We start from the raw sequence: 26037 nt of genomic DNA on the forward strand, positions 1-26037 counted from the left end.
GTTCCGCCCGGTTTTACTAGTTAAACAGCAGACCGTGCACTTTGCTTCAATCAGCCCTCCATAAAGTATGAACAGTAATGTGGGAAGATAATAAATTACGTCCATCTCTCCCCTTCTCGAACGTGTTCTTACAAAGGATTAGCGACGTTCGGGAATTCCACCGTCCATTCCTGATTTAGAACAGGGTTGTGTTCAATCTGAAAACGGGGTGAACTGTTTTGCTACGGGTTCCGGGTTTAACCAACGTCATATTTCCTCGCAGGTTTCCTTTCAACGCACCACCGTTTCCGTTTGATGAAACGTTTTGCCGGGGCTGAACTCGACCCAGAGCGAGACGGACAGGCCACGCCCATTTCTTAATTTGTCAACAAAGGGGTTTGACAAAACCGTGCGAAACCCCGCCCTACATTTCCATAAAAGGATGCTTTGCCCATACACGGGCAGCACTCTAGCCGAGGGTAACCTTTTCCCTTCCTCATCCCGTTCTGTTCATATGGTGCGTTGACTTCCTCTTGTCGATGTTAAAGCGGAGCTATCATGGCGGAGCGCGTGCAGCAGCCCCCAGCCAAACGGCTCTGCTGTCGACCGGGATATAACGCAACATGTAGACAGGGCCAGCGGGCCGGGGGCACGCCGTGTGCCGGGTCGAGCAGAGCCCACAGTCCGGAGTCTCTGCTGGACATCGCGGCGAGGAGAGTGGCGGAGAAGTGGCCATTTCAGAGGGTCGAGGAGCGCTTCGAGCGGATCCCGGAGCCCGTCCAGAGGCGGATCGTCTACTGGTCTTTCCCCAGGAGCGAACGGGAGATCTGTATGTACTCGTCGTTCAACACCGGCGGCCCCGGCGAGGAGAGCGGGGGGTCTAGCGGAGAGAGCAGCGACGAGACGCGGCTGCCTTTCCGCCGAGGCATCGCTCTGCTGGAGAGCGGCTGCGTGGACAACGTCCTGCAAGTCGGTGAGTTATGCGACCCACCGAAATAACGACACGGCAAATAAAAACATCCTGTGGCAATACCGTTAAATCATGGAGAAAACACCCACGTCAGCAGTGTTGGTAGTCGTTTATGTAAATAAATAGCACTAACGTTAACGAGATAAAGCTTCGCTGCTTGGTGACAGGGTTTCACAACAAAGGATGAAATGATCGGGCTACACAGACAGAAGGCTACAAAGGGACTTTAAATCCGCTGGCTGTATGAATGGGAATGCGTGAAGAGGGCATTTAGCTAAACCCTATTCTGCCTAGCTGGCTCGAAGGTGAAATGTAGTCCATTGAAAATCACGCTGTGATTTTGACAAACCTATTATACTTGTGTATTTGCATTTCCCCCTTTCAACGCCTCCGGAGCTCATTTGGAAACTTTATTTCTCCACTGATCAGATGCTATGGCAGTTGGTTAGGGGGCGTCACTAAATTTATGTTTGTCTATCTTTGCTTTATCTTATTGTTTTATTGAAGCTCCCCAACTACACCAGCATAGAGTGTGTCTCTGCCCAGAGCCCAGTGATAGCTCCAGGAGAATATAAAGTAGCTAAATATGAGATTATGAAGTTGGGAAGATGTGATCAAGTAACCAGCCTCGCACTCTTCTGGTTGACATATTTGTTATTATTGGAACATCTTTGCTGGGGTGCAGACTCAGTCACTCTTAGTAAGTATGCACTGTTTTAGTCTTCTGTTTTAGTCTCATGTTAAATTCATCGACTATTTCACCATGGAATCTTATGAAATGAGTTGAGAATAGATCTTCAGAGCTGCAGCATATCTGCTTGTTTACATTTTGTACCCCACTGAAACCATAGTGGAGGTTTTGACACCTGTGCCAGCCTCTTCCTGCACCAGCAGCAATGTGAGCAGTGACTAATACCACCAGATTTAATAATGTCAAGGTATTGCACTGGAATGGAATTTTATTCCCGGGTGTAGGCTATATTTTATGGACTTGGAGCGAATTCTTTGAGCTTTTAAGTAGGTCTACTAAGCAATGCATATCAAACAGCCAGCAGTCCTATTGTGACTTTGTTACATTGTTCCCATTTTCATGTTCATTTTGTGTCTTCTCAGTTTCCTGTCACCTCCAAGAGGAAGCTAGACAAGAGCGTCTTTTTATTTCTCCTTGAATACAAAAGGTTTGGGACGAGGATCAGGATTGCTGGTTGGTGAACAACTGTTAAATGGGCCTTGAGTTACACTAATTCATAGGGGTGCTCCGATCCGGCTAAGCCCCGATCCGATTCCGATTCCTGGGGTCACGATCCGATTCCAGAATCGATTCTCGATTCCAACGATGCTCAATTCCAGAATCTAGAATCGATTCTCAATGATGTAGTTTTATATTGCGATAACACACAAAGGTAAATCTAAGACAAAAAATGACAAATGTATTAATGCTGAACTTCAAATTCAACTTCTGAAGTATTACAGTCAGGGCCTAAATTCATTTAGCAAACTAGGGGGGAGTTCCCCCCTTATGTTCTTCAGATAAGATGGATTTATAGGCTGGGGGGGATCTGTAGACTTTGAGGAGGATTTATAGATTTTGGGGGGAATACATTAACCAGAGTTCTTAAAGGAGAATTTTGTTTTTTTACACCACGGTCCTCATTTCCAGCTTAAAATATGATGTTTTACTCACCGAAATATGTTTGGCTTCATTCGGATGCCCACGGAAGATTTTGAGCTCCGAGTAGTCTCCTCAAACAGGCTAGAACGAGAGCCTGCGGCGAGTGCGGGGCATGCTGCACACGCTCTCTAAATTACACTTTTTCTGTCAGATCACGGTTCATTATGGTTGTAAATATAATTATTTAGCTAATAGCTAGAAGCTAAGCTAACAACAACACAGTCAACGTTGATCTGCCCCGGATGGGGTCACAGTGCCCATCTTCCCCCTCTGTGAAACCACACTTCTTCAGAGGAACCAGAAGGGGGAAGATACGGGGGAAAAACCGAAATTCTCCTTTAAGTGCAAGAGGTGGTGGCACCGTGGCAGTACAGTACACAAATGACATGAACATTTGGACACTTATTCAGCCGGTATCTTGCATGTTGCGTTCAGGTGCACTGTAAAAAAACTGTTTTTTTTTTTTACAATACGAAGAAGAATCGATTCTTGGGAGTTTGGAATCGATCCAGCAATCGTGGCATTAAGAATCGCGATCCTTTCAAGAATCGATTTTTTTGGAGCACCCCTACTAATTCACACCTAAAAAGACCTGCTTGTGTGAGTAACTTGAATGAAGACGTCTTTGTTCCATGTACCTAATGTACTCATTAGGCTACACACGGCATACCTGGTTATCTTTGTTTGTATTCCAGACTGTCACTCTTGTTGTTTGTGGGTTCACTGGGTTTGGGCCACCTTGTTGTGGGTTCACTGGGTTTGGGCCACCTTGTTGTGGGTTCACTGGGTTTGGGCCACCTTGTTGTGGGTTCACTGGGTTTGGGCCACCTTGTTGTGGGTTCACTGGGTTTGGGCCACCTTGTTGTGGGTTCACTGGGTTTGGGCCACCTTGTTGTGGGTTCACTGGGTTTGGGCCACCTTTGGAAAGCCTTTAGGACTAATCTCGTTATGGTTAATTTGAATCGTAATGCAATCTGCAAACGTTAGTTGCTGCATGACCCATCTGTCTCCGCCCACTTTTAAATGCACGAGTGTCAGCAGTGGTTCGTCTGAGCTTTGTGTACTCACTGAGGAGCCAAGGGACACACACACACCTCACACACACACACACACACACACACACACACACACACCAGCCGCTGTCCTGGCAGAATCATAGCCTTATATTCTCATATATTGGCAAAGATTTATTTATTTTCTAACGCTAAGTTCAAGAGGCTCTGTGTTTTCTGTAGGGGACAAGTCGATGTGGAGGACTCTGTTAGCCGCTTGTAGACTGTAACGATAAAATAAGTCATATCATGTTATTCAATGACGTCGCTGCAAATAAACGGAATATGACAAACGAGACTGAATGAATTCAGACGGACCAGTCTGTTCTTATTATTTCTTTAGACCTAACTGCTTCTTCATTTAGCTAATTATTTATTATTTAATTTGACGGCCTAGGATGCAGAGACTTTTGTGTTTTTTGTTTGTTTAAATGGAGGCTATATATAACCTGCTACATTGGCTGTAAAAGGTCTAGTGGAACCCCTGGTGCACACACACACCAGAGGCTGCTCGCTGCACACCTCACAGGAGGGCTCTCTTGATCCTGCAACTCTGCAACTGATGTAGAACGTTAATGTAACTTACATTTTCTCTATATCAGCAACAAAACCTCACAATAATCAGGGGAAGCCATGTTTTCTAGGCAAAATGTGTTTTTCCACCTTCCCACAACTAAAGAATAACTGAAATGTTGCTGCAACTACATTCGAAAAAATATAGTTTTATTTTTCATATTTTTTAGGCATTTTTGCCTTAATTAGATAGGCTAGTTTTATAGTGACAAGAGACAGGAAAGATTGGGGAGAGGCGGGGGAGACAAAGGTCTCGGGCCGGATTTGAACCCAGGACATCACAGTTACATGTGGTACGCACTTTAGACCACTGTGCCAAAGGACGCCACCCAATGTGGTGTTTCTAAAAATAAAAATAAATAAATCCATGCAATCAAATTTCAAAAGCTATATTCAATCAAATAATCTCATCCAATAAACCAGTTGAGATCTAGCCAAGAAAGCAATGACATGTTAAGGGTCAAATGTTGCAAATTAGATGAGCAAGTGCACACTAAAAAAATCACATGTGTTCAAAGTCCTTCATCATAATATGATCGCTCAAAAGCCTAAGTATGGTCTTAGATGTTCACTAAACCAGGCATGGGCTGTTGCTACTCCTTATTGAATCTGCTTGAAGATCCTTCATTCTCCAAGGGAGTCCAGCTCTAAATGATTTTGCACTGAGTTTCATACAGAGAGGGAGTACAAACAAGCCTTTTGCCAAATTCAGTTTGAACTTGTGGTCAAAAAGCACCCAGATTTCTGGGGATATAACTGAGCTAATAACTAGTAATAAGGAAGCAAACAGAAGGTCTTATCGGGGGGGGGGGGGGGGCGCCTGCTATTGGTCCATGATCTGCGAGCTGCACGATCACTGGACAGGTGACCTGTCAATCACACCCCAAAGCGTAGCCTGTTTTATCGTATTTTCAAGATTCAAGATTTCATTTTTAATAGCCATAGTGAGTAATCAGGTTACGAATGAGGAATTTGACTTAGTGCAATATGCAGCGCAGTGATCACATCAATAGCAGAAGATGGAGCAAAACAAAAAACAATCTCAAATTATAAATTTGAGATTGTTTTTTGAGATTGTACAGTGCCATGCTGTGAAATTGGCTATAGGGTCAACATGTTTATTTCGACTGTATTTTTATTTTCTCATTTTAACATGGGGGTCTGTGGGGATTTACTCACTTTGGCAGCCAGCCTTGGGTGGCCATTCGAGGAACTGCAGTTTTTGGTCCTGCATCGGCTTCATTTTTTCAAACCGACGGTTGGGGCTTGGTTGGTTTTAACAACAATTTGGAGTTTGGGGATATTTTGGCCTTGATATTAATATTGACAATAAATACAAGATAGCAGAACCACTGAACTTTACCAGGAAGATGTGATTGACAGTTAGCATATGACTACATAGCTTTGTCCCAGTACTTGGATCAGTAGGGGAAGAGGGTCCTTCATTCCTTTAACTTTTCTCCCTCTCAAAAACATGACATTAACTGCGTCATCATAGGCATTTTATATGACATTAACGGCTTCATCATCATAGACATTTTATATGACATTAACGGCTTCATCATCATATACATTTCTGAGAGCCAATGTATCTGCTGTGCCATGGCTGTTTATCTTCAGTGTGACACTCCAAAGGTCAAGAGCCTCTCCCTCCTCCATTGCCAATGTGAAGGACATCAGAGGAGGCGTATCTCTGGCCTTGAAGACCACTCGGCTGCGTGGCAGATACCGCAGCGTTTCATCGTAGACATGACGCACGCGAAGACCTCCCTATCGCCGCTCATACGCATCAGCGTGTCAGGATGTGTCGGCGAGAGTATAGGCTTCGGTGTTTGTGTGTGTTTGTGCTGAATATGTTCATTTCGGAGAAGCTGCAGTCTGTCTGTCCCTCTGCACTGTCAAAGCAAGGAGAGTGTCCTTGCTTTTCAAAATGGGAAACAAAAAAGTATAAAGTATAAACTTACCTAAAAAATTTCCTCGAGCAAATGCAAATACAGTGTTTCTATGTATTGGAAACAACACATGGAAAAAACACGTGCAAAGATGGTATATGTATGTAGCCTCCGTGACGTCACCCATTACTTTGTGGACGCCTGTTTTGAAGCCTCGAGTTTGGCATTTTGACCGTCACCATCTTGGTTATTTGGAGCTGGAGCAGCTAGCGTCAGACCAGGCGTTCCCCACAGAGCCGCCTGCTATTGGTCCGCGATCACCGAGCTGCACGATCACTGGACAGGCGACTTGTCAATCGCGCCCCAAAACGTAGTCTGCTTTATCGTCTATTTGACTCTAAATGGGACCATCATTGACTAAATGAACATCATGCAGTATTGAGGAAGACTTGAAACTGGCGATTGAGACCATACACTCAGTAGGAAAGTGTTTACTGAGTTCATAATTCAAGTGAGAAGTAGCGTCATTTCCCCATTCATTTCCGTACCATTACTTATTTTTGTAGCCAATGGAGTCGCCTCCTGCAGGCCATTCGAAACAATGCAGGTTTAAGGCACTTCGGCATTGGCTTAATTTTTGTTGCCCGTTGGCTGTAATGCCCAGTTCACACCAATGACTTGCAACGCCACAAGTTGGAATTTGCAACTACTTGCAATGCTCTGCCACTCTGGCTACCTTAAATAGTGTGTTCAGACCGCTGCATCTTTGTTCTAGAACAGTTTTGTTGGTGTGAACTGAGCTCAATATGTTTGTTGCATGCCAATCTGGGAATTCATCACTTAAAAAAAAATATCTTTACCTCTGGCAGCAAGCTTGTTTCAATACCTGAATAACCGGAACCAGAACTCAACTCGCCCGGCCGTGCCCCTTTATGCTAATTTGACAGACCACTCGCGCTTTTCTTAGGAGCACTATTATTAGGAGCGCTATTATCCCAATCTTCATCGACCATGATGATGCGACAGATTTTCATGCAAATCGAAAATCTGTCTTGAGAGTGGGCTGCACGACATTGGGGAATTGGGGACATTACAATATATATTTTGTTTATGCAATATATATTGCGATATGAAAAAATACAAGACATTTTCACCAAATTACTTCAATCAATGACATCAAGCCTTGGCCCTAGCGGGTAACCTGCATGGGTGACAGTAGCAAGTGTATTTAGCTGCAGCCAGAGTGATTTGGCAGGATGCTAGTGTGCTAAGTGCTAAGTAACTGTAATGGAAAAATGACTAAATATCAACCAGCAAAAAAGTTATAGCATGACCGTGACGTCTTTGAGTTAATTTGCCTTATTCGTACTTGACATTGCACGTCCTGCGACGTGACTATTGCGGAAGCGTACATTGCAATGACAATGCTGAAACGATATATTGAGAGATTAGTTGCATGCAGACACATTTTTTAATTATCATTTTAGCATCTAGCTGCTCACATATTACAGTAGGTCAAGTTCATACCTAGGCCCTGTCCTTCACTTTGAATTCCCTCTGCTCCCTCTTTGCATAAGCCCTTGTTGACACAGTCTGTTTCTGCTTTATTAGGTCAAAGGTCGTTCAAACGTCAATCCTATTAGTATGCAGTGTCTGCTATTGATGCCCCCCCCCCCCCCCCCCCCCCTCTTACCTAAGTGCTGAGCCAGGGTTTAATAGGATTTTTGAAGATGGGCACGGTGATGAGGGAGTTATCATGCTATGGCAAAGGTGCTGATATCAGACCATTTGGATTAATTAACTTTACTGTATCTATTCATAGGCTGATGGGCTCGTACATGAGTAAAAACGTACTGTTGTAAAACTCAACCTACTAATAATAACTTGGATGTAACGTCCCCTAAGAAAACAGTGTGAACAACTCTTACAAATGGAAGGACAGTATCAGGAAGTACCAATTTATGGAATAACTTGAAAACATGTTTAAAAAGAATCCTTATATTTAGTACAATGTTTTGCATTAGCATCATACATATCTTGTTATTAGCCAGAGTTATATTATGTTGGCCCACACTCTGTAACTCGTAATGCATCCTAAATAGTCTACTCCATTTTCATATGAAAATAAATGTGTCCGTTTCAAACGGTGTAATCGTCACTGCCCACATACTTCCATGTGTCTCTCACGTTGGTGTCATGTTACACAATACGTTCACCAGTGGGCAGTAGAGAGTCAAATGCATGAGTGTGTGTGTGTGTGTGGTTCTGCTCCGTTTCATGCCTATCCGTAAGCTTTCAGATGACGGACAGAAAGCGCACTAAAAGGAACGCAGAGTACGGACAGAAGGCTCTGTCCCTCTCCATCTTTAATGTAATAATAATAATAATAATACATAAGTTTTATATAGCGCTTTTCTGGGGAACTCAAAGACGCTTTACAATACATAGAAAGTAATACAGTAAACAGAACTAAATAACAAGAACGAAAACAAATACAAATCAATAGATTGCAGAGATGGAATGGTAGTTAGAGGTAGAAGTCAGATATTGTAGGCTGTTTTGAAGAGGTGGGATTTGAGTTGGGTTTTGAAGGAGGTGAGTGAGTCTGAGTAGAAGACCACCACTTAGGGAATGGGACAATTTGGACATGTAATATTTCAGGATTGGGTTTACGGACGTGTGTGTCTGAGACTGTCTGTCTAGGAGTGTGTCTAGGAGTGTGTGTGTGTGTGTGTGTGTGTGTGCGTGCGTGCGCGCGTGCGCACGTGACGCCTGTGCGTGTACATCCATACCGATTAAAACCCAGAGCGTTCCACAAATGGCTGTATATCAACATCGCGGACGTATTTGTACACACAGAAGAGCATCATTTGAGCCTCGGTGGGCCCGGGGACCTGGATGGACGGGGAGTGATAGTATGCGGTCACTGGAGTCAGCAGAGACTGGCAGCATGGCTAGTACGCCCGTGTTGCGTATCTGTAGCTTTTTCCTCACACTTGGTCATGTGATACGTAAGAGGTCCGTCAGTCTGGACGGTCAAATGCTTGGTGTTAGGTTCTGGCGCTGGCGGCAGTGTGGCGCTGTGTCACCACACAGTGAAACCTCACTGCGCTTTCATGCCTCTCTGTCACATGCTGGAGTCACACGCAGTCCAGACTCTACTGCCCTGACCTCTCCTGCTTACAACACTCTTATTACTTGAATTGGCACAATGGTGAGTAATAGTTGTGGGAATCGCCAGAGTCCCCACGATACGATATTATCACGAGGCTTAAGTTACGATACCATATTATTGCGATTTTCGAAATATTGCGATATATTGTGATTTATTCGCTTTTTTCAACTGCAAAATGATGTCCCCAAAGGGAAAACACTTTGTTGCCGTGTCCTCAGGAAGGCGTTACTCCTTCTGCAGTCGTCGTTACACACTCCTGCTTTGTGATTAGCCCGGCTGCTAGCGCTAGGTGCTACAGTAGCAGCTATAGGCATTGCAGTCAAGTAAGCAGCTCCAAGTCTTCTGATGGTTAACTGCTTCAGTACACAGGCGTGGAAAGGCTGATGCTCCAGACCACAGCACACAGAGGCTGATGTCTGTCTTTTACTACTTGTGTCTTCAGTGTCTGTTATGGAGAACTCGGATATGAGCTACAGACAATCTTTGTCCACACTTAAAAAAAATATATATATTGTTGTTGAATATAATCAGAGTGTGCATCACAGAGCTGAAACGCAGTATTCACCTTATTCTTTGCCCACACATGGACGCTTCCGCATATTACGTCATTTCGTAATAGTATTTCCGTTTTAGAACCGGATGTAGATTATTTCTTCGACCTTTATTTTTTAGACTTGCCCAAAACCCCGCAGGCAAAATGGCCGCCCACACTCCCCTCCTAAGCTGGCAGAATTACTCCCCCATAAACTAACATATCTTGGCCAATAAGTATGTAACATACAAAATAAAACAACCCGTAATATCTTAATTTTATGTAGAATGCAGAGGACATGTAACTGTTTAGTTAAACTTGCATTCCAGGAATATTGTGCTCTAAAGATGACGTTAGTGGCTCGAGACTGTTTCGTCCTGAAACCCACATGTTTTGCGCCAGCGTAACCTATGTGGGATTCGAAATAACGCATCCGAGATAGAAAACGTTATGAATATAGCCACGTTATAAATGACAAACTAACGCTGGTGATACGTATGGAAACAGTGTTACTCGAAATGGTTAAAAGTTATATCAATTTGGTCATTCAGTGGCATTTTACTGCCATATAACATAACTAACTAGCGGCTAATATTAGCCACAGTAGGCATTACCCATAGATGCACTGGTCTTAAAGGGCTCGCACCGCGTGAACTACAGTAAAAATCACTGCCAACTAGCGCTGAACCGGAAGAACAAATATGTTTGCGTCGAACGCGGAAGAGAGAAAAAGTGGGCGTGGTGAATAGATTGGGGCTGCAAAACTGATTTTTGTTTCTGCGATATACGTATATTGTGATTATGGAGATTTTTTATTTTCACCAAATGACTTGAATAACTCCATCAAGCCTTGCATTTTTTAGAAGGTGGCCTAGTGGGTAACCTGTGCGGGTGATGTAGTAGGAAGTGAGTTCCCCTCCCCCCCCCCAAACAGGCCCCCCGCTACCATTACACCGCCCGACCAGAGGAGGCGCTAGACCAGTTCTTATACCCCACCGGCTTCCCACACGCAGACACGGCCAGTTGTGTCTATGAATGTCTGACCAAGCCGCAGGTATCGCTGCCGGGAACTGAACCTGGGTCTCCACGCTCAGACGCCCCAATTTGCCGTACCCTACTTGGCATTCCACGTCCCTGTCATGTGACTATTGCGCACGCGCACAACATGATGACGATACAGAGACTCAAGTATATATATTGTGCAGCCCTAGTAGTATAGATATTGAGGATAATACAGTATGTGAAAGCCAGCATAGTACATGATATTGAACCAGGCTTGTATCATGAGCTGCTGAGCATATCAAAGACCTAACGTGTGCCTCAGGCCCTTGTATACTCTGATTAATGCTGGCTAGCTATCTCATCTGCAAGTTTATGAAGAATCAATGAATCAACACACACCTACTGAATGATGCAAGGCTCTGGAACACACACACGCACGCACGCATGCGCACACACGCACACACGTACGCACACACACGCACGCGCGGACACACACACACACACACACACACACTGCGCTCAGCCTTTTAGGTTGTTGATCAGCATTAATAATAGTGAATGCATGGCAGCTCAATATGCTTCTGCTCTACATGATCAGTTTTTATTGGAGCTACATCATGGCTTGTGTGCTTTGACATGAACACTCCGCTGAGTTTCACAGCCTGCATGTTGTGTGTGTGGCACGGGCTTAAGAGGCTAAGAACGCGGTTTCACTACAGCGACTGGCTGCGCTCTTTAAATTAAAGGGAGGCGTTGCCGATGTTCAACCCGCTTTGTATCATTACAATATGTATGTTCACCTTCACTTCCTTCATGTTTTCCTGCGCCAAGTGCTCTGCAGAACGCATATTTTATTTTCTGTCTGCGCACATCCATGGTGAGAGCCTTAACGAGCATTAATGACCCATACCAGCTGGCGGGGGCAGAGTTTCTGCAAGCAGACGAAGGGGAATTTCTTGGTGCAGCAAACGTATAGAGACGGTAAACACTGTCCATCTGCTTATATTACAGAGATTATAATGATACAAAGCGGGTTGAAAATCGGCAAAACACCTTCCAGTGACAAATCGATCATATCATCATGGGATAGTGTGGAGGTGGAGGTGTTGAGTGTTTCAGGATAGTGTGGAGGTGGAGGTGTTGAGTGTTTCAGGATAGTGTGGAGGTGGAGGTGTTGAGTGTTTCAGGATAGTGTGGAGGTGGAGGTGTTGAGTGTTTCAGGATAGTGTGGAGGTGAAGGTGTTGAGTGTTTCAGGATAGTGTGGAGGTGAAGGTGTTGAGTGTTTCAGGATAGTGTGGAGGTGTTGAGTGTTTCAGGATAGTGTGGAGGTGAAGGTGTTGAGTGTTTCAGGATAGTGTGGAGGTGGAGGTGTTGAGTGTTTCAGGATAGTGTGGAGGTGTTGAGTGTTTCAGGATAGTGCGGAGGTGAAGGTGTTGAGTGTTTCAGGATAGTGCGGAGGTGGAGGTGTTGAGTGTTTCAGGATAGTGCGGAGGTGGAGGTGTTGAGTGTTTCAGGATAGTGCGGAGGTGGAGGTGTTGAGTGTTTCAGGATAGTGTGGAGGTGAAGGTGTTGAGTGTTTCAGGATAGTGTGGAGGTGAAGGTGTTGAGTGTTTCAGGATAGTGCGGAGGTGGAGGTGTTGAGTGTTTCAGGATAGTGTGGAGGTGAAGGTGTTGAGTGTTTCAGGATAGTGTGGAGGTGTTGAGTGTTTCAGGATAGTGTGGAGGTGTTGAGTGTTTCAGGATAGTGTGGAGGTGAAGGTGTTGAGTGTTTCAGGATAGTGCGGAGGTGGAGGTGTTGAGTGTTTCAGGATAGTGCGGAGGTGGAGGTGTTGAGTGTTTCAGGATAGTGTGGAGGTGGAGGTGTTGAGTGTTTCAGGATAGTGTGGAGGTGTTGAGTGTTTCAGGATAGTGCGGAGGTGAAGGTGTTGAGTGTTTCAGGATAGTGCGGAGGTGGAGGTGTTGAGTGTTTCAGGATAGTGCGGAGGTGGAGGTGTTGAGTGTTTCAGGATAGTGCGGAGGTGGAGGTGTTGAGTGTTTCAGGATAGTGTGGAGGTGAAGGTGTTGAGTGTTTCAGGATAGTGTGGAGGTGAAGGTGTTGAGTGTTTCAGGATAGTGTGGAGGTGGAGGTGTTGAGTGTTTCAGGATAGTGCGGAGGTGGAGGTGTTGAGTGTTTCAGGATAGTGTGGAGGTGAAGGTGTTGAGTGTTTCAGGATAGTGTGGAGGTGTTGAGTGTTTCAGGATAGTGTGGAGGTGTTGAGTGTTTCAGGATAGTGTGGAGGTGTTGAGTGTTTCAGGATAGTGTGGAGGTGGAGGTGTTGAGTGTTTCAGGATAGTGTGGAGGTGGAGGTGTTGAGTGTTTCAGGATAGTGCGGAGGTGGAGGTGTTGAGTGTTTCAGGATAGTGCGGAGGTGAAGGTGTTGAGTGTTTCAGGATAGTGTGGAGGTGGAGGTGTTGAGTGTTTCAGGATAGTGTGGAGGTGGAGGTGTTGAGTGTTTCAGGATAGTGTGGAGGTGAAGGTGTTGAGTGTTTCAGGATAGTGTGGAGGTGTTGAGTGTTTCAGGATAGTGTGGAGGTGAAGGTGTTGAGTGTTTCAGGATAGTGTGGAGGTGTTGAGTGTTTCAGGATAGTGTGGAGGTGTTGAGTGTTTCAGGATAGTGTGGAGGTGAAGGTGTTGAGTGTTTCAGGATAGTGTGGAGGTGTTGAGTGTTTCAGGATAGTGTGGAGGTGTTGAGTGTTTCAGGATAGTGTGGAGGTGTTGAGTGTTTCAGGATAGTGTGGAGGTGTTGAGTGTTTCAGGATAGTGTGGAGGTGTTGAGTGTTTCAGGATAGTGTGGAGGTGAAGGTGTTGAGTGTTTCAGGATAGTGTGGAGGTGAAGGTGTTGAGTGTTTCAGGATAGTGTGGAGGTGAAGGTGTTGAGTGTTTCAGGATAGTGTGGAGGTGAAGGTGTTGAGTGTTTCAGGATAGTGTGGAGGTGAAGGTGTTGAGTGTTTCAGGATAGTGTGGAGGTGAAGGTGTTGAGTGTTTCAGGATAGTGTGGAGGTGAAGGTGTTGAGTGTTTCAGGATAGTGTGGAGGTGAAGGTGTTGAGTGTTTCAGGATAGTGTGGAGGTGTTGAGTGTTTCAGGATAGTGTGGAGGTGTTGAGTGTTTCAGGATAGTGTGGAGGTGTTGAGTGTTTCAGGATAGTGTGGAGGTGTTGAGTGTTTCAGGATAGTGTGGAGGTGGAGGTGTTGAGTGTTTCAGGATAGTGTGGAGGTGGAGGTGTTGAGTGTTTCACAGCTAACTCTGGCTTAGTTTTCCTGTTGTTGCCGGTTGAAGGCTTGGAGTTCTGCCCAGGTATTTTCCAGGTCAGTGTCAGACCCTCCAAAGAATGTAGCTGTATTCAGTTTGCTTTCTATGGTTGGAAGGAGCTTGTATACATGTGTACTCTGTGTCTCTCTCTTTGAATCGGCTTTGCTTCGCACAATAGTTGTGTTTTCCTCAGCATAGTAAGACCTTTACAGCCTGGGTTAAGTCGTAATATTGTCAGTCAACGTGTACGGTGTGTGTGTGTGTGTGTGTGTGTGTGTGTGTGTGTGTGTGTGTGTGTGTGTGTGTGTGTGTGTGTGTGTGTGTGTGTGGTAGTATTTGGTTAATGGCTCTCGGCGGGCCTGCACAGTTGTTTAACAGTCTTTCCACAGCCGCCCACATCTGGCTGATCTGTATTCTTCTCCCGTATCCCTTTATCTTTAACCTTCAACTGTGGGGCAGAGCGGAGGAGGGGAAGAGGAGAGCAGAGAGAAGGAGGGAGGAGGAAAGAGGAGAGCAGAGAGAAGGAGGGAGGAGGAAAGAGGAGAGCAGAGAGAAGGAGGGAGGAGGAAAGAGGAGAGCAGAGAGAAGGAGGGAAGAGGAGAGCAGAGAGAAGGAGGGAAGAGGAAAGAGGAGAGCAGAGAGAAGGAGGGAAGAGGAGAGCAGAGAGAAGGAGGGAGGAGGAGAGCAGAGAGAAGGAGGGAAGAGGAAAGAGGAGAGCAGAGAGAAGGAGGGAGGAGGAAAGAGGAGAGCAGAGAGAAGGAGGGAAGAGGAGAGCAGAGAGAAGGAGGGAGGAGGAGAGCAGAGAGAAGGAGGGAGGAGGGAAGAGGAGAGCAGAGAGAAGGAGGGAGGAGAGCAGAGAGAAGGGGGGAAGAGGAAAGAGGAGAGCAGAGAGGAGGAGGAGAGCAGAGAGAAGGAGGGAAGAGGAGAGCAGAGAGAAGGAGGGAGGAGGGAAGAGGAGAGCAGAGAGAAGGAGGGAAGAGGAAAGAGGAGAGCAGAGAGAAGGAGGGAGAAGAGCAGAGAGAAGGAGGGAGGAGGAAAGAGGAGAGCAGAGAGAAGGAGGGAGGAGGAAAGCAGAGAGAAGGAGGGAGGAGGAAAGAGGAGAGCAGAGAGAAGGAGGGAGGAGGAGAGCAGAGAGAAGGAGGGAGGAGGAAAGCAGAGAGAAGGAGGGAGGAGGAAAGCAGAGAGAAGGAGGGAGGACGAAAGAGGAGAGCAGAGAGAAGGAGGAAAGAGGAGAGCAGAGAGAAGGAGGGAGGAGGAAAGAGGAGAGCAGAGAGAAGGAGGGAAGAGGAGAGCAGAGAGAAGGAGGGAGGAGGGAAGAGGAGAGCAGAGAGAAGGAGGGAAGAGGAGAGCAGAGAGAAGGAGGGAAGAGGAAAGAGGAGAGCAGAGAGAAGGAGGGAAGAGGAGAGCAGAGAGAAGGAGGGAGGAGGGAAGAGGAGAGCAGAGAGAAGGAGGGAAGAGGAGAGCAGAGAGAAGGAGGAAAGAGGAGAGCAGAGAGAAGGAGGGAAGAGGAGAGCAGAGAGAAGGAGGGAAGAGGAGAGCAGAGAGAAGGAGGGAGGAGGGAAGAGGAGAGCAGAGAGAAGGAGGGAAGAGGAGAGCAGAGAGAAGGAGGGAAGAGGAAAGAGGAGAGCAGAGAGAAGGAGGGAGGAGGAAAGAGGAGAGCAGAGAGAAGGAGGGAAGAGGAGAGCAGAGAGAAGGAGGGAAGAGGAGAGCAGAGAGAAGGAGGGAGGAGGGAAGAGGAGAGCAGAGAGAAGGAGGGAAGAGGAGAGCAGAGAGAAGGAGGGAAGAGGAAAGAGGAGAGCAGAGAGAAGGAGGGAAGAGGAGAGCAGAGAGAAGGAGGGAGGAGGGAAGAGGAGAGCAGAGAGAAGGAGGGAAGAGGAGAGCAGAGAGAAGGAGGGAAGAGGAAAGAGGAGAGCAGAGAGAAGGAGGGAAGAGGAGAGCAGAGAGAAGGAGGGAAGAGGAGAGCAGAGAGAAGGAGGGAGGAGGGAAGAGGAGAGCAGAGAGAAGGAGGGAAGAGGAGAGCAGAGCGGAGGACAGAGGAGGGAAGAGGAGAGCAGAGAGAAGGAGGGAAGAGGACGGAGGAGGTCTGCCCTCCATTGGCTCCATACATTTGTATTTTTGTTCTTATCTGTGCCGACCCTGTGCAACCTCCTCTCGAGTACACACACACACACACACACACACACACACACACACACACACACACACACACACACACACACACACACACACACACACACACGCCCGTGGACACAAAGGCTTCAGTTCTGTTTATAGCCCCTTATCACACGAGCATGTCTCAAAGGCCTTCACATAGGATCTTCACAGTCTTATATCTACACACAACATACATCATGTGCATACTACACATTATATCTACACACAACATACATCATGTGCATACTACACATTATATCTACACACAACATACATCATGTGCATACTACACATTATATCTACACACAACATACATCATGTGCATACTACACATTATATCTACACACAACATACATCATGTGCATACTACACATTATATCTACACACAACATACATCATGTGCATACTACACATTATATCTACACACAACATACATCATGTGCATACTACACATTATATCTACACACAACATACATCATGTGCATACTACACATTATATCTACACACAACATACATCATGTGCATACTACACATTATATCTACACACAACATACATCATGTGCATACTACACATTATATCTACACACAACATACATCATGTGCATACTACACATTATATCTACACACAACATACATCATGTGCATACTACACATTATATCTACACACAACATACATCATGTGCATACTACACATTATATCTACACACAACATACATCATGTGCATACTACACATTATATCTACACACAACATACATCATGTGCATACTACACATTATATCTACACACAACATACTGTACATCATGTGCATACTACACATTATATCTACACACAACATACATCATGTGCATACTACACATTATATCTACACACAACATACTGTACATCATGTGCATACTACACATTATATCTACACACAACATACATCATGTGCATACTACACATTATATCTACACACAACATACATCATGTGCATACTACACATTATATCTACACACAACATACATCATGTGCATACTACACATTATATCTACACACAACATACATCATGTGCATACTACACATTATATCTACACACAACATACATCATGTGCATACTACACATTATATCTACACACAACATATATCATGTGCATACTACACATTATATCTACACACAACATACATCATGTGCATACTACACATTATATCTACACACAACATACATCATGTGCATACTACACATTATATCTACACACAACATACATCATGTGCATACTACACATTATATCTACACACAACATACATCATGTGCATACTACACATTATATCTACACACAACATACATCATGTGCATACTACACATTATATCTACACACAACATACTGTACATCATGTGCATACTACACATTATATCTACACACAACATACATCATGTGCATACTACACATTATATCTACACACAACATACATCATGTGCATACTACACATTATATCTACACACAACATACATCATGTGCATACTACACATTATATCTACACACAACATACATCATGTGCATACTACACATTATATCTACACACAACATACATCATGTGCATACTACACATTATATCTACACACAACATACATCATGTGCATACTACACATTATATCTACACACAACATATATCATGTGCATACTACACATTATATCTACACACAACATACATCATGTGCATACTACACATTATATCTACACACAACATACATCATGTGCATACTACACATTATATCTACACACAACATACATCATGTGCATACTACACATTATATCTACACACAACATACATCATGTGCATACTACACATTATATCTACACACAACATACATCTAGGGATGGGTATCGTTCAAAATTTTTCGATACCGATACCGTTTCGATACTTGGATTTCGATACCGGTTCCTGAACGATACTTTTTTCGATACCAATTTTTAGAAAAATCCATTTTAACAAAAATAAAACAGCATTACACATTGAAATTATTTTACAAATCTTTAGTTTCCCCCCCATCTTAAGTTTTACAGCAGAAAAAAATAAAACCTACTGTATTTAACATAACTTTAAGTTCTCTAAACGTATTGCCGTCCCTACAAAAAATATTGGAAGTACTACAAAGGAAAGAAATGTAAAACAAATAAATCAGTGGAATAGTTTTCAGTGCAAAACAGAGAGTTGCAAATCAGGGTTTAATGCTCACTGATGCAACAGAACTCTATTCTTGCCCAAACTGATGAGATGGATCCACTTCATGCATGGAAGACTAGTTGAGCATTGACTAGCCTATCAATATAGCCAATGGCACAAAGTGAATCCCATTTATATTCAACAAACTATCATGACATCAGCGTTTGTTAACGAGTTGCTAAAAATACATAATGGGCGATAACGTTTGCACATAACGTTAACGCTAATTAATTAAACATTAACGCTAGTGTTGCAGATCAGTGTTTAATGCTCACTGCTGCAACAGAACGTCATTCTTGTCAAATCTGACGAGACAGCTCCACTTCACGCATTCACTGACTAGCCAATCAATATAAATGAATCGCATTTACATTCAACAAACTATCATGACATCAGCGTTTGTTAACGAGTTGCTAAAAATACACAATGCCCGCTTGCGCATAACGTTACGGCGGCAATTAATTAAACGATCTGCTAGCTACAACTCACAGCCAGATGCATGGATTTGTCAGACTGAGGGATCTGATAACCGCTAACTTGCGGTAAGCTGACCCACCTCTCAATTATTTCTCTTATCTGTGGAAACCAGTCCGTGTTGTTTCTGTTTCTTTTCCTGCTTTTCATCATCTTCGCCATATGGTACTCCAGGATAGGAGTAGCTTGAGTGGCTAACTTCTTGTATACTATATCCGCACCGCACGCCTGGCTCACAGTCACAACAAACACACCGGCTAAAGTGGGCGTAACGTTTCCTGCATGCCTCTACATGACAGCCAATCACCAGCCGTATTAGAGCGCGGCGTGCAAGCATGTCGCATGCTTATAGGCTCAATGGCGCTGTTTTGTTTTGGTATCGAAAATTGGTATCGATTGACAAGGGAGGCTTCGATACCCCTTAGTATCGATGTTTCCATTTCGGTGCCAAGTAAGTATCGAAACTCGATACCAATCCCTACATACATCATGTGCATACTACACATTATATCTACACACAACATACATCATGTGCATACTACACATTATATCTACACACAACATACATCATGTGCATACTACACATTATATCTACACACAACATACATCATGTGCATACTACACATTATATCTACACACAACATACATCATGTGCATACTACACATTATATCTACACACAACATACATCATGTGCATACTACACATTATATCTACACACAACATACATCATGTGCATACTACACATTATATCTACACACAACATACTGTACATCATGTGCATACTACACATTATATCTACACACAACATACATCATGTGCATACTACACATTATATCTACACACAACATACATCATGTGCATACTACACATTATATCTACACACAACATACATCATGTGCATACTACACATTATATCTACACACAACATACATCATGTGCATACTACACATTTGACTCTTACTACACAAACACCGCATGTCTTAGTTTGGACTGCAGGAGGAAACCCAAACAAACACATGGAGCACGTGCAAACTCCCCACCGAAAGGACCAGGGTGGAGATTCGAACCCACGACCTTCTTGCTGTGAGGCGACAGCGCCAGCTGCTGAGCCCACGATGTTGCCGCTTCGTATCGGGGATGTCTAGGGAAGCGCCTTCGTCCCCGGACTCTCGTAGCAAGTCGAAGCCTGCTCTGGTTCGTTCGTCGGCCCGTGGGAGTCCCGGGCCGCGTCGCATCTCTCCAGTGCCCCCCCAGACCTCAGCAGCTCTGCAAACAGAGCACTCCAGCAAATGAGTGGTGGAACTAACTGCTCAGAGCAACACGTCAGGCTGCTGGAGACCATCTGAAGTCGACCATGTCTACGCCATTAAGGCTGAAACGTACTCATGCGTCTGCCTCGACTTGCAGCCTTGCCGCCGGCAGCTGGTCCTATACACTCGAACGTCAGCTTGACGACTGTGTGTCTGTGTGTGCATGCTCACGTGTGTGTGTGTGTGTGTGTGTGTGTGTGTCTGTGTGTGTGCATGCTCACGTGTGTGTGTGTGTGTGTGTGTGTGTGTGTCTGTGTGTGTGCATGCTCACGTGTGGGTGTGTGTGTGTGTGTGTGTGTGCATTGTGGAGTCTCGTCAGCCTACCCCCTGACAGGTGAGAGCAGGAGGACAGCCAGCCACCACAGTGACGTCAGAGCAGGGGGATCCGAACAGAAACGCTGTCTGGGACGCGTCATCACTGATAGGTACTTCCCCAAGTATGTCCTGAATCAGTGGGACCGCTAGCAGCCGGGCGCTGTTAGGAACAGAGCGCCCGGCTGGAACAAATCCCCAATCAGTGGCCCTAGAAAAACAGACGCCGCTCTGAAGCTCACTGTGTGGCCGGTTTTCCTCCAGGTGGAAGCGCTCCTTGCTGTCGGGCGGTAAGTCAGATTTCCACTCCTCTCCCTAAACATTCTCGTGTCATAAAATGATGTTGCCTGACAGACCCTCTCTCCTCTCGTCCACAGGCACGTTACGGGAGCACTTAAACGAGGAACGGAGCCCTGGCTACGTGGTGGGGAGCAAACCCCCTCACTGGCCCCAGGCTAACCCAGCCTACTTTAGTTATATATATTTCATGGACATACCCCGATAAGGGAAGAGTTTTCATTTTGGTGAATAAAACAACGCTTCGGCGTGTAAAACTGTTTTATGTGTCTTGGATTGAATCAGAGTTGCCACAAGTGGTGGAGAATGCAGGCACTCTGATTCAACGCCAACCGCACGCACCATGGAGCAAGCACAGGCTCTGGTGGCCCTAATCCAAAGCCAAACTGACCTACAGCAGGCAGTACACGAACTGATAAAAAAAATAGAGAAAGACGGCTCGACTTCCCGGGCTCCAGGAGATGTCCTCACTAAGCAGACCCCCGACGATGATATCGAGGCATACATGGAGCTCTTCGAAAGAACGGCGGTGCGAGAGGGATGGCCCGCAGCCCACTGGGGAGGCATCATCGCGCCCTTCCTCACGGGCCAGGCACAGAGGGTTTGCCGGGACATGTCCATGGGAGAGGCCCGCGACTTTGTGAAGCTGCGCACCGCCATCCTCGCCAGTTACGGCTACAGCCTTCCTGCTCGCGCACAAAGGTACCATGGCTGGAGGTACACCCCGGACCAACCGCCCCGCTCCCAAGTCGCCGATTTGCTGAGGCTCACCCAGAGTTGGCTCACCTCCACCGGGGAGCCCCCGTGGATAGAACGCCTCGTAATAGACAGATGTATCCGCTCCTTGCCGCCCGACGCCCGAAAATATGCTGCCCAGGTGAGCCCCTCATCGCTGAACGCATTGGTGGCCTTGCTAGAGAACCACCAAGTCAGCGCCGACATGATGCGCCACACGCAGAACGAGCCCCTCCGAAAGCCCGCCATAGCCGACAGACCCAGCCGAGACAGCCGACGCCGGCCACCGCCGCTACAGCCCCCGACCCAGAGGGACCCTCGTGCCCAGGCCGACCGAGTGAGTCGGCAGCTGAGGAGGTGCTATGTCTGCGGACAAGAGGACCACCTCTCCTGGTCCTGCCCCGACCGGGATGTGTCGATGCCTTCCGCCGCCGGAGACGAACCACGGCCCTCCCTCCACACCGGAGGAGCCCCTAGCCAGCAGGCGACACTGCCGGTCCGGGTGGGCCGCATCGACACCCACGCCCTCCTAGACTCCGGTAGTGTGGTGACGCTCGTGCGGGCTGACCTCGTGGAGGTCCTCACTACGGAGACAATGCCGGTGACGTGCGTCCACGGGGACGTGAAGAGCTATCCGGTCAGTTATATACGGGTCCAGACCCCGAAAGGCGACGTAAAAGTAGCCGCCGGCGTGGTGCCCAACCTCCCGGTCCCGCTCCTGATAGGCACCGACTGCCCCCTATTCAGCCGGTACTGGAGTCACGGTCGTCGGCCGGAGAAGCCCCGACGAGAGAAACCGAGGGGAAAAAGGATGGCCCGGCCGCGCCTGGCCTGCCCAGCCTTCCGGCCGGGATCAGACGGACCGCAGTCCGAAACATCAGCCGCGGAAGACGGTCCAACCCGGCCAGCCGAGTCGGACACGCCTCCTCTCGACGAGGACCCTTTCGCGGAGTTTCCGCTCCCGGACGACCCTGGACCTCCGGGCCGCGGAGAGTTTGCCTCGGCCCAGTGGGCCGATCCGAATTTGGAAGCCGGCCGCCGCGCCGTCGCTGGCATCGATGGCCAGCACTGTTCCGGGGTGAGACAAAACTTTCCACAGTTTATTGTTAAACATGGGTTGTTGTATCGAGTCGCCAAAACTCCGGGGGGGGATTTAATAGAACAATTGTTAGTACCAAAAACATACGTATCCAGAGTGTTGTATTTGGCCCACACTCACCAACTGGGGGCCCACTTAGGGGTCCAAAAAACGTATGATAGAGTGCTACGCAGATTCTATTGGCCCGGCATAAAGAAAGCCATTGAACTGTTCTGTCGTTGTTGTGGCGAGTGCCAGAAAACGGCCCCCCGGCCAATGTACCGGAACCCACTGATTCCACTGCCAATCATCGAGGTCCCGTTCTCCAGGCTGGCCATGGATATCGTGGGGCCTCTCCCGAAGTCCAGCCGAGGACACCGATACATACTGGTAATAGTGGATTATGCTACTCGTTACCCTGAGGCAATACCTTTACGCACCGCTAATGCCAAAAATGTCGCTCGAGAACTGTTCCTGCTATTTAGCAGAGTGGGAATAGCGGAGCAGGTACTCACAGACCAAGGGTCCTGTTTTATGTCCAGAGTAATGACGGCGTTATACAAATGGCTGAAAATCACCCGTATCAGAACTTCTGTTTATCACCCCCAGACCGATGGACTTGTCGAGAGATTCAACCAAACCCTGAAAAAGATGCTAAAAAAACTGATTGACGTGGACGGAAAAGATTGGGACCAACTCCTCCCATACGTGCTGTTCGCCATACGGGAGGTGCCACAGGCCTCCACCGGATACTCACCGTTCGAACTCCTCTACGGCCGAAACCCCCGTGGCCTACTCGACCTGGCCAAGGAGGCCTGGGAAAGCCAGCCCTCCCCCCTCCGGAATGTTATCGAACATGTGGAGCGGCTCCAGGAGAGAGCCAAAAAGGTCTGGCCACTGGTACGGAGTCACATGGAGGAAGCCCAGGCAGCCCAGGCGCGCACCTATAACAGGGGAGCCAAACCCCGGCAGTTCCAGGTAGGAGAGAAGGTCCTGGTGCTGGTGCCCAGCCATGACTGCAAATTCCTGGCAAAATGGCAGGGACCATTTGAAGTAACCGAGAAGGTCGGGCCAGTGAATTACCGGGTCTGTCAGCCGGGGAGGAGGAAAGGCCACCAGATATACCACATAAACATTCTGAAGCCATGGCACGACGCCGAGAGACCCGGCCCCCTAGCCCTCCTCACCCTCGCACAACCCAGGCCACCGCAGACGATCCCCGTGGACATCGGACAGGACCTGGGGCCAGAGCAACTACAAGATCTCAAGGAACTCCTAGGAAGGAGTCATGATGTTTTCTCCGAGCTGCCAGGACGGACACACGCTATCCAACACGACATTGAGACGACGCCGGGAAAAGTGGTGCGACAGCGGCCCTACCGCATCCCCGAGGCCCGGAGAGAAGCCATCCGGGGCGAAGTGAAGAAAATGCTCGAGTTGGGCGTAATAGAAGAGTCCCACAGCCCCTGGTCCAGCCCCATTGTCATTGTGCCGAAGCCAGACGGGACGCTTCGGTTTTGCAATGATTTTAGAAAACTGAATGAAATATCCACTTTTGACGCATACCCGATGCCAAGGGTAGATGAATTAATCGAGCGGCTGGGGCCCGCTCGATTCGTGAGCACCCTGGACCTCACCAAAGGCTATTGGCAGGTACCCCTAACCAGACGGGCGAGAGCCAAAACAGCATTCGCGACCCCCGACGGCCTATTTCAATACCGCGTCCTCCCCTTTGGAGTACACGGCGCCCCGGCCACATTTCAGCGACTGATGGACAGAGTCCTCCGGCCCCATCGCGCTTATGCGGCGGCATATCTAGACGATATCGTCATACACAGCAGCAGCTGGGAGCAGCACATGACACAGCTGGAAGCGGTGCTGGGAGCCCTCCGCCGAGCCGGACTCACCGCCAACGCCAAGAAATGTAAATTGGCATGGACAGAGACAAACTACCTGGGATACACCATAGGCCGGGGGTGCGTAAAACCCCAAATAACCAAAGTGGAGAGGATACAAAATTGGCCCCAGCCCAGGACGAAAAAACAAGTAAAATCCTTCCTGGGCCTGATTGCATATTATTTAAAATTTGTAAAAAATTTTGCCACCATAGCAGCCCCGTTGTATGACTTAACGCGCCAGAAGCTGCCCCACCATGTCAAATGGACGGAGGAAACAAACGCCGCATTCTGTGCCCTAAAGGAGGCGCTCTGCCGAGAGCCGGTGCTGATAGCCCCAGACTTCGCTAAGCCATTCATCCTACACACAGACGCCTCAGGAACAGGAATAGGAGCAGTGCTGGCGCAGGTAATAGATGGGGATGAACACCCCGTTACCTTTATAAGTAGAAAATTGCTTAAACATGAGAGAAACTACTCAACCGTAGAGAAGGAATGCCTGGCGGTGAAGTGGGCCATTCACTACCTACGCTACTACCTATGGGGCAGGGTATTCACCCTCATCACGGACCACGCCCCCCTAAAATGGATGGCGACGAACAAGGATAAAAATGAGCGGGTAACGCGGTGGTTCTTGGAACTTCAGAACTATAAGTTCAAAGTGGAACACAAACCAGGAAGAGAGATACCACACGCAGACGCCATGTCACGCCGAGATGAAGCAGGGGAAAGGGAAGCTCCCCGCACTGGCAGTGAGCTTAGGGGGAGGATGTGTGGAGTCTCGTCAGCCTACCCCCTGACAGGTGAGAGCAGGAGGACAGCCAGCCACCACAGTGACGTCAGAGCAGGGGGATCCCAACAGAAACGCTGTCTGGGACGCGTCATCACTGATAGGTACTTCCCCAAGTATGTCCTGAATCAGTGGGACCGCTAGCAGCCGGGCGCTGTTAGGAACAGAGCGCCCGGCTGGAACAAATCCCCAATCAGTGGCCCTAGAAAAACAGACGCCGCTCTGAAGCTCACTGTGTGGCCGGTTTTCCTCCAGGTGGAAGCGCTCCTTGCTGTCGGGCGGTAAGTCAGATTTCCACTCCTCTCCCTAAACATTCTCGTGTCATAAAATGATGTTGCCTGACAGACCCTCTCTCCTCTCGTCCACAGGCACGTTACGGGAGCACTTAAACGAGGAACGGAGCCCTGGCTACGTGGTGGGGAGCAAACCCCCTCACTGGCCCCAGGCTAACCCAGCCTACTTTAGTTATATATATTTCATGGACATACCCCGATAAGGGAAGAGTTTTCATTTTGGTGAATAAAACAACGCTTCGGCGTGTAAAACTGTTTTATGTGTCTTGGATTGAATCAGAGTTGCCACAGCATGCTCACGTGTGCATGCATGCGCGTGCGCGCGCGTGTGTGTGCGCGCGTGTGTGTGCGCGCTC

At 47.3% G+C, this 26037-nt stretch overlaps 1 protein-coding gene across 1 annotated transcript in view; it reads left to right on the forward strand.

Annotated features, from left to right (window-relative positions):
• Positions 1–537: 537 nt before the first annotated feature.
• Positions 538–26037, forward strand: part of LOC310778903 (zinc finger SWIM domain-containing protein 6-like) — a gene marked incomplete at its 5' end in the record, with an annotated part of 77819 nt that continues 52319 nt past the window's right edge. The window contains one exon of the mRNA XM_083639368.1: positions 538–952. Within this exon, the coding sequence (XP_083495494.1) occupies positions 538–952 (415 nt within the window). The remainder of the gene's footprint in view (positions 953–26037) is intronic.

Source organism: Poromitra crassiceps (genome assembly GCF_964638095.1).
Source record: "Poromitra crassiceps genome assembly, chromosome: 6".
In the NCBI taxonomy this organism is placed as follows: Eukaryota; Metazoa; Chordata; class Actinopteri; order Beryciformes; family Melamphaidae; genus Poromitra; species Poromitra crassiceps.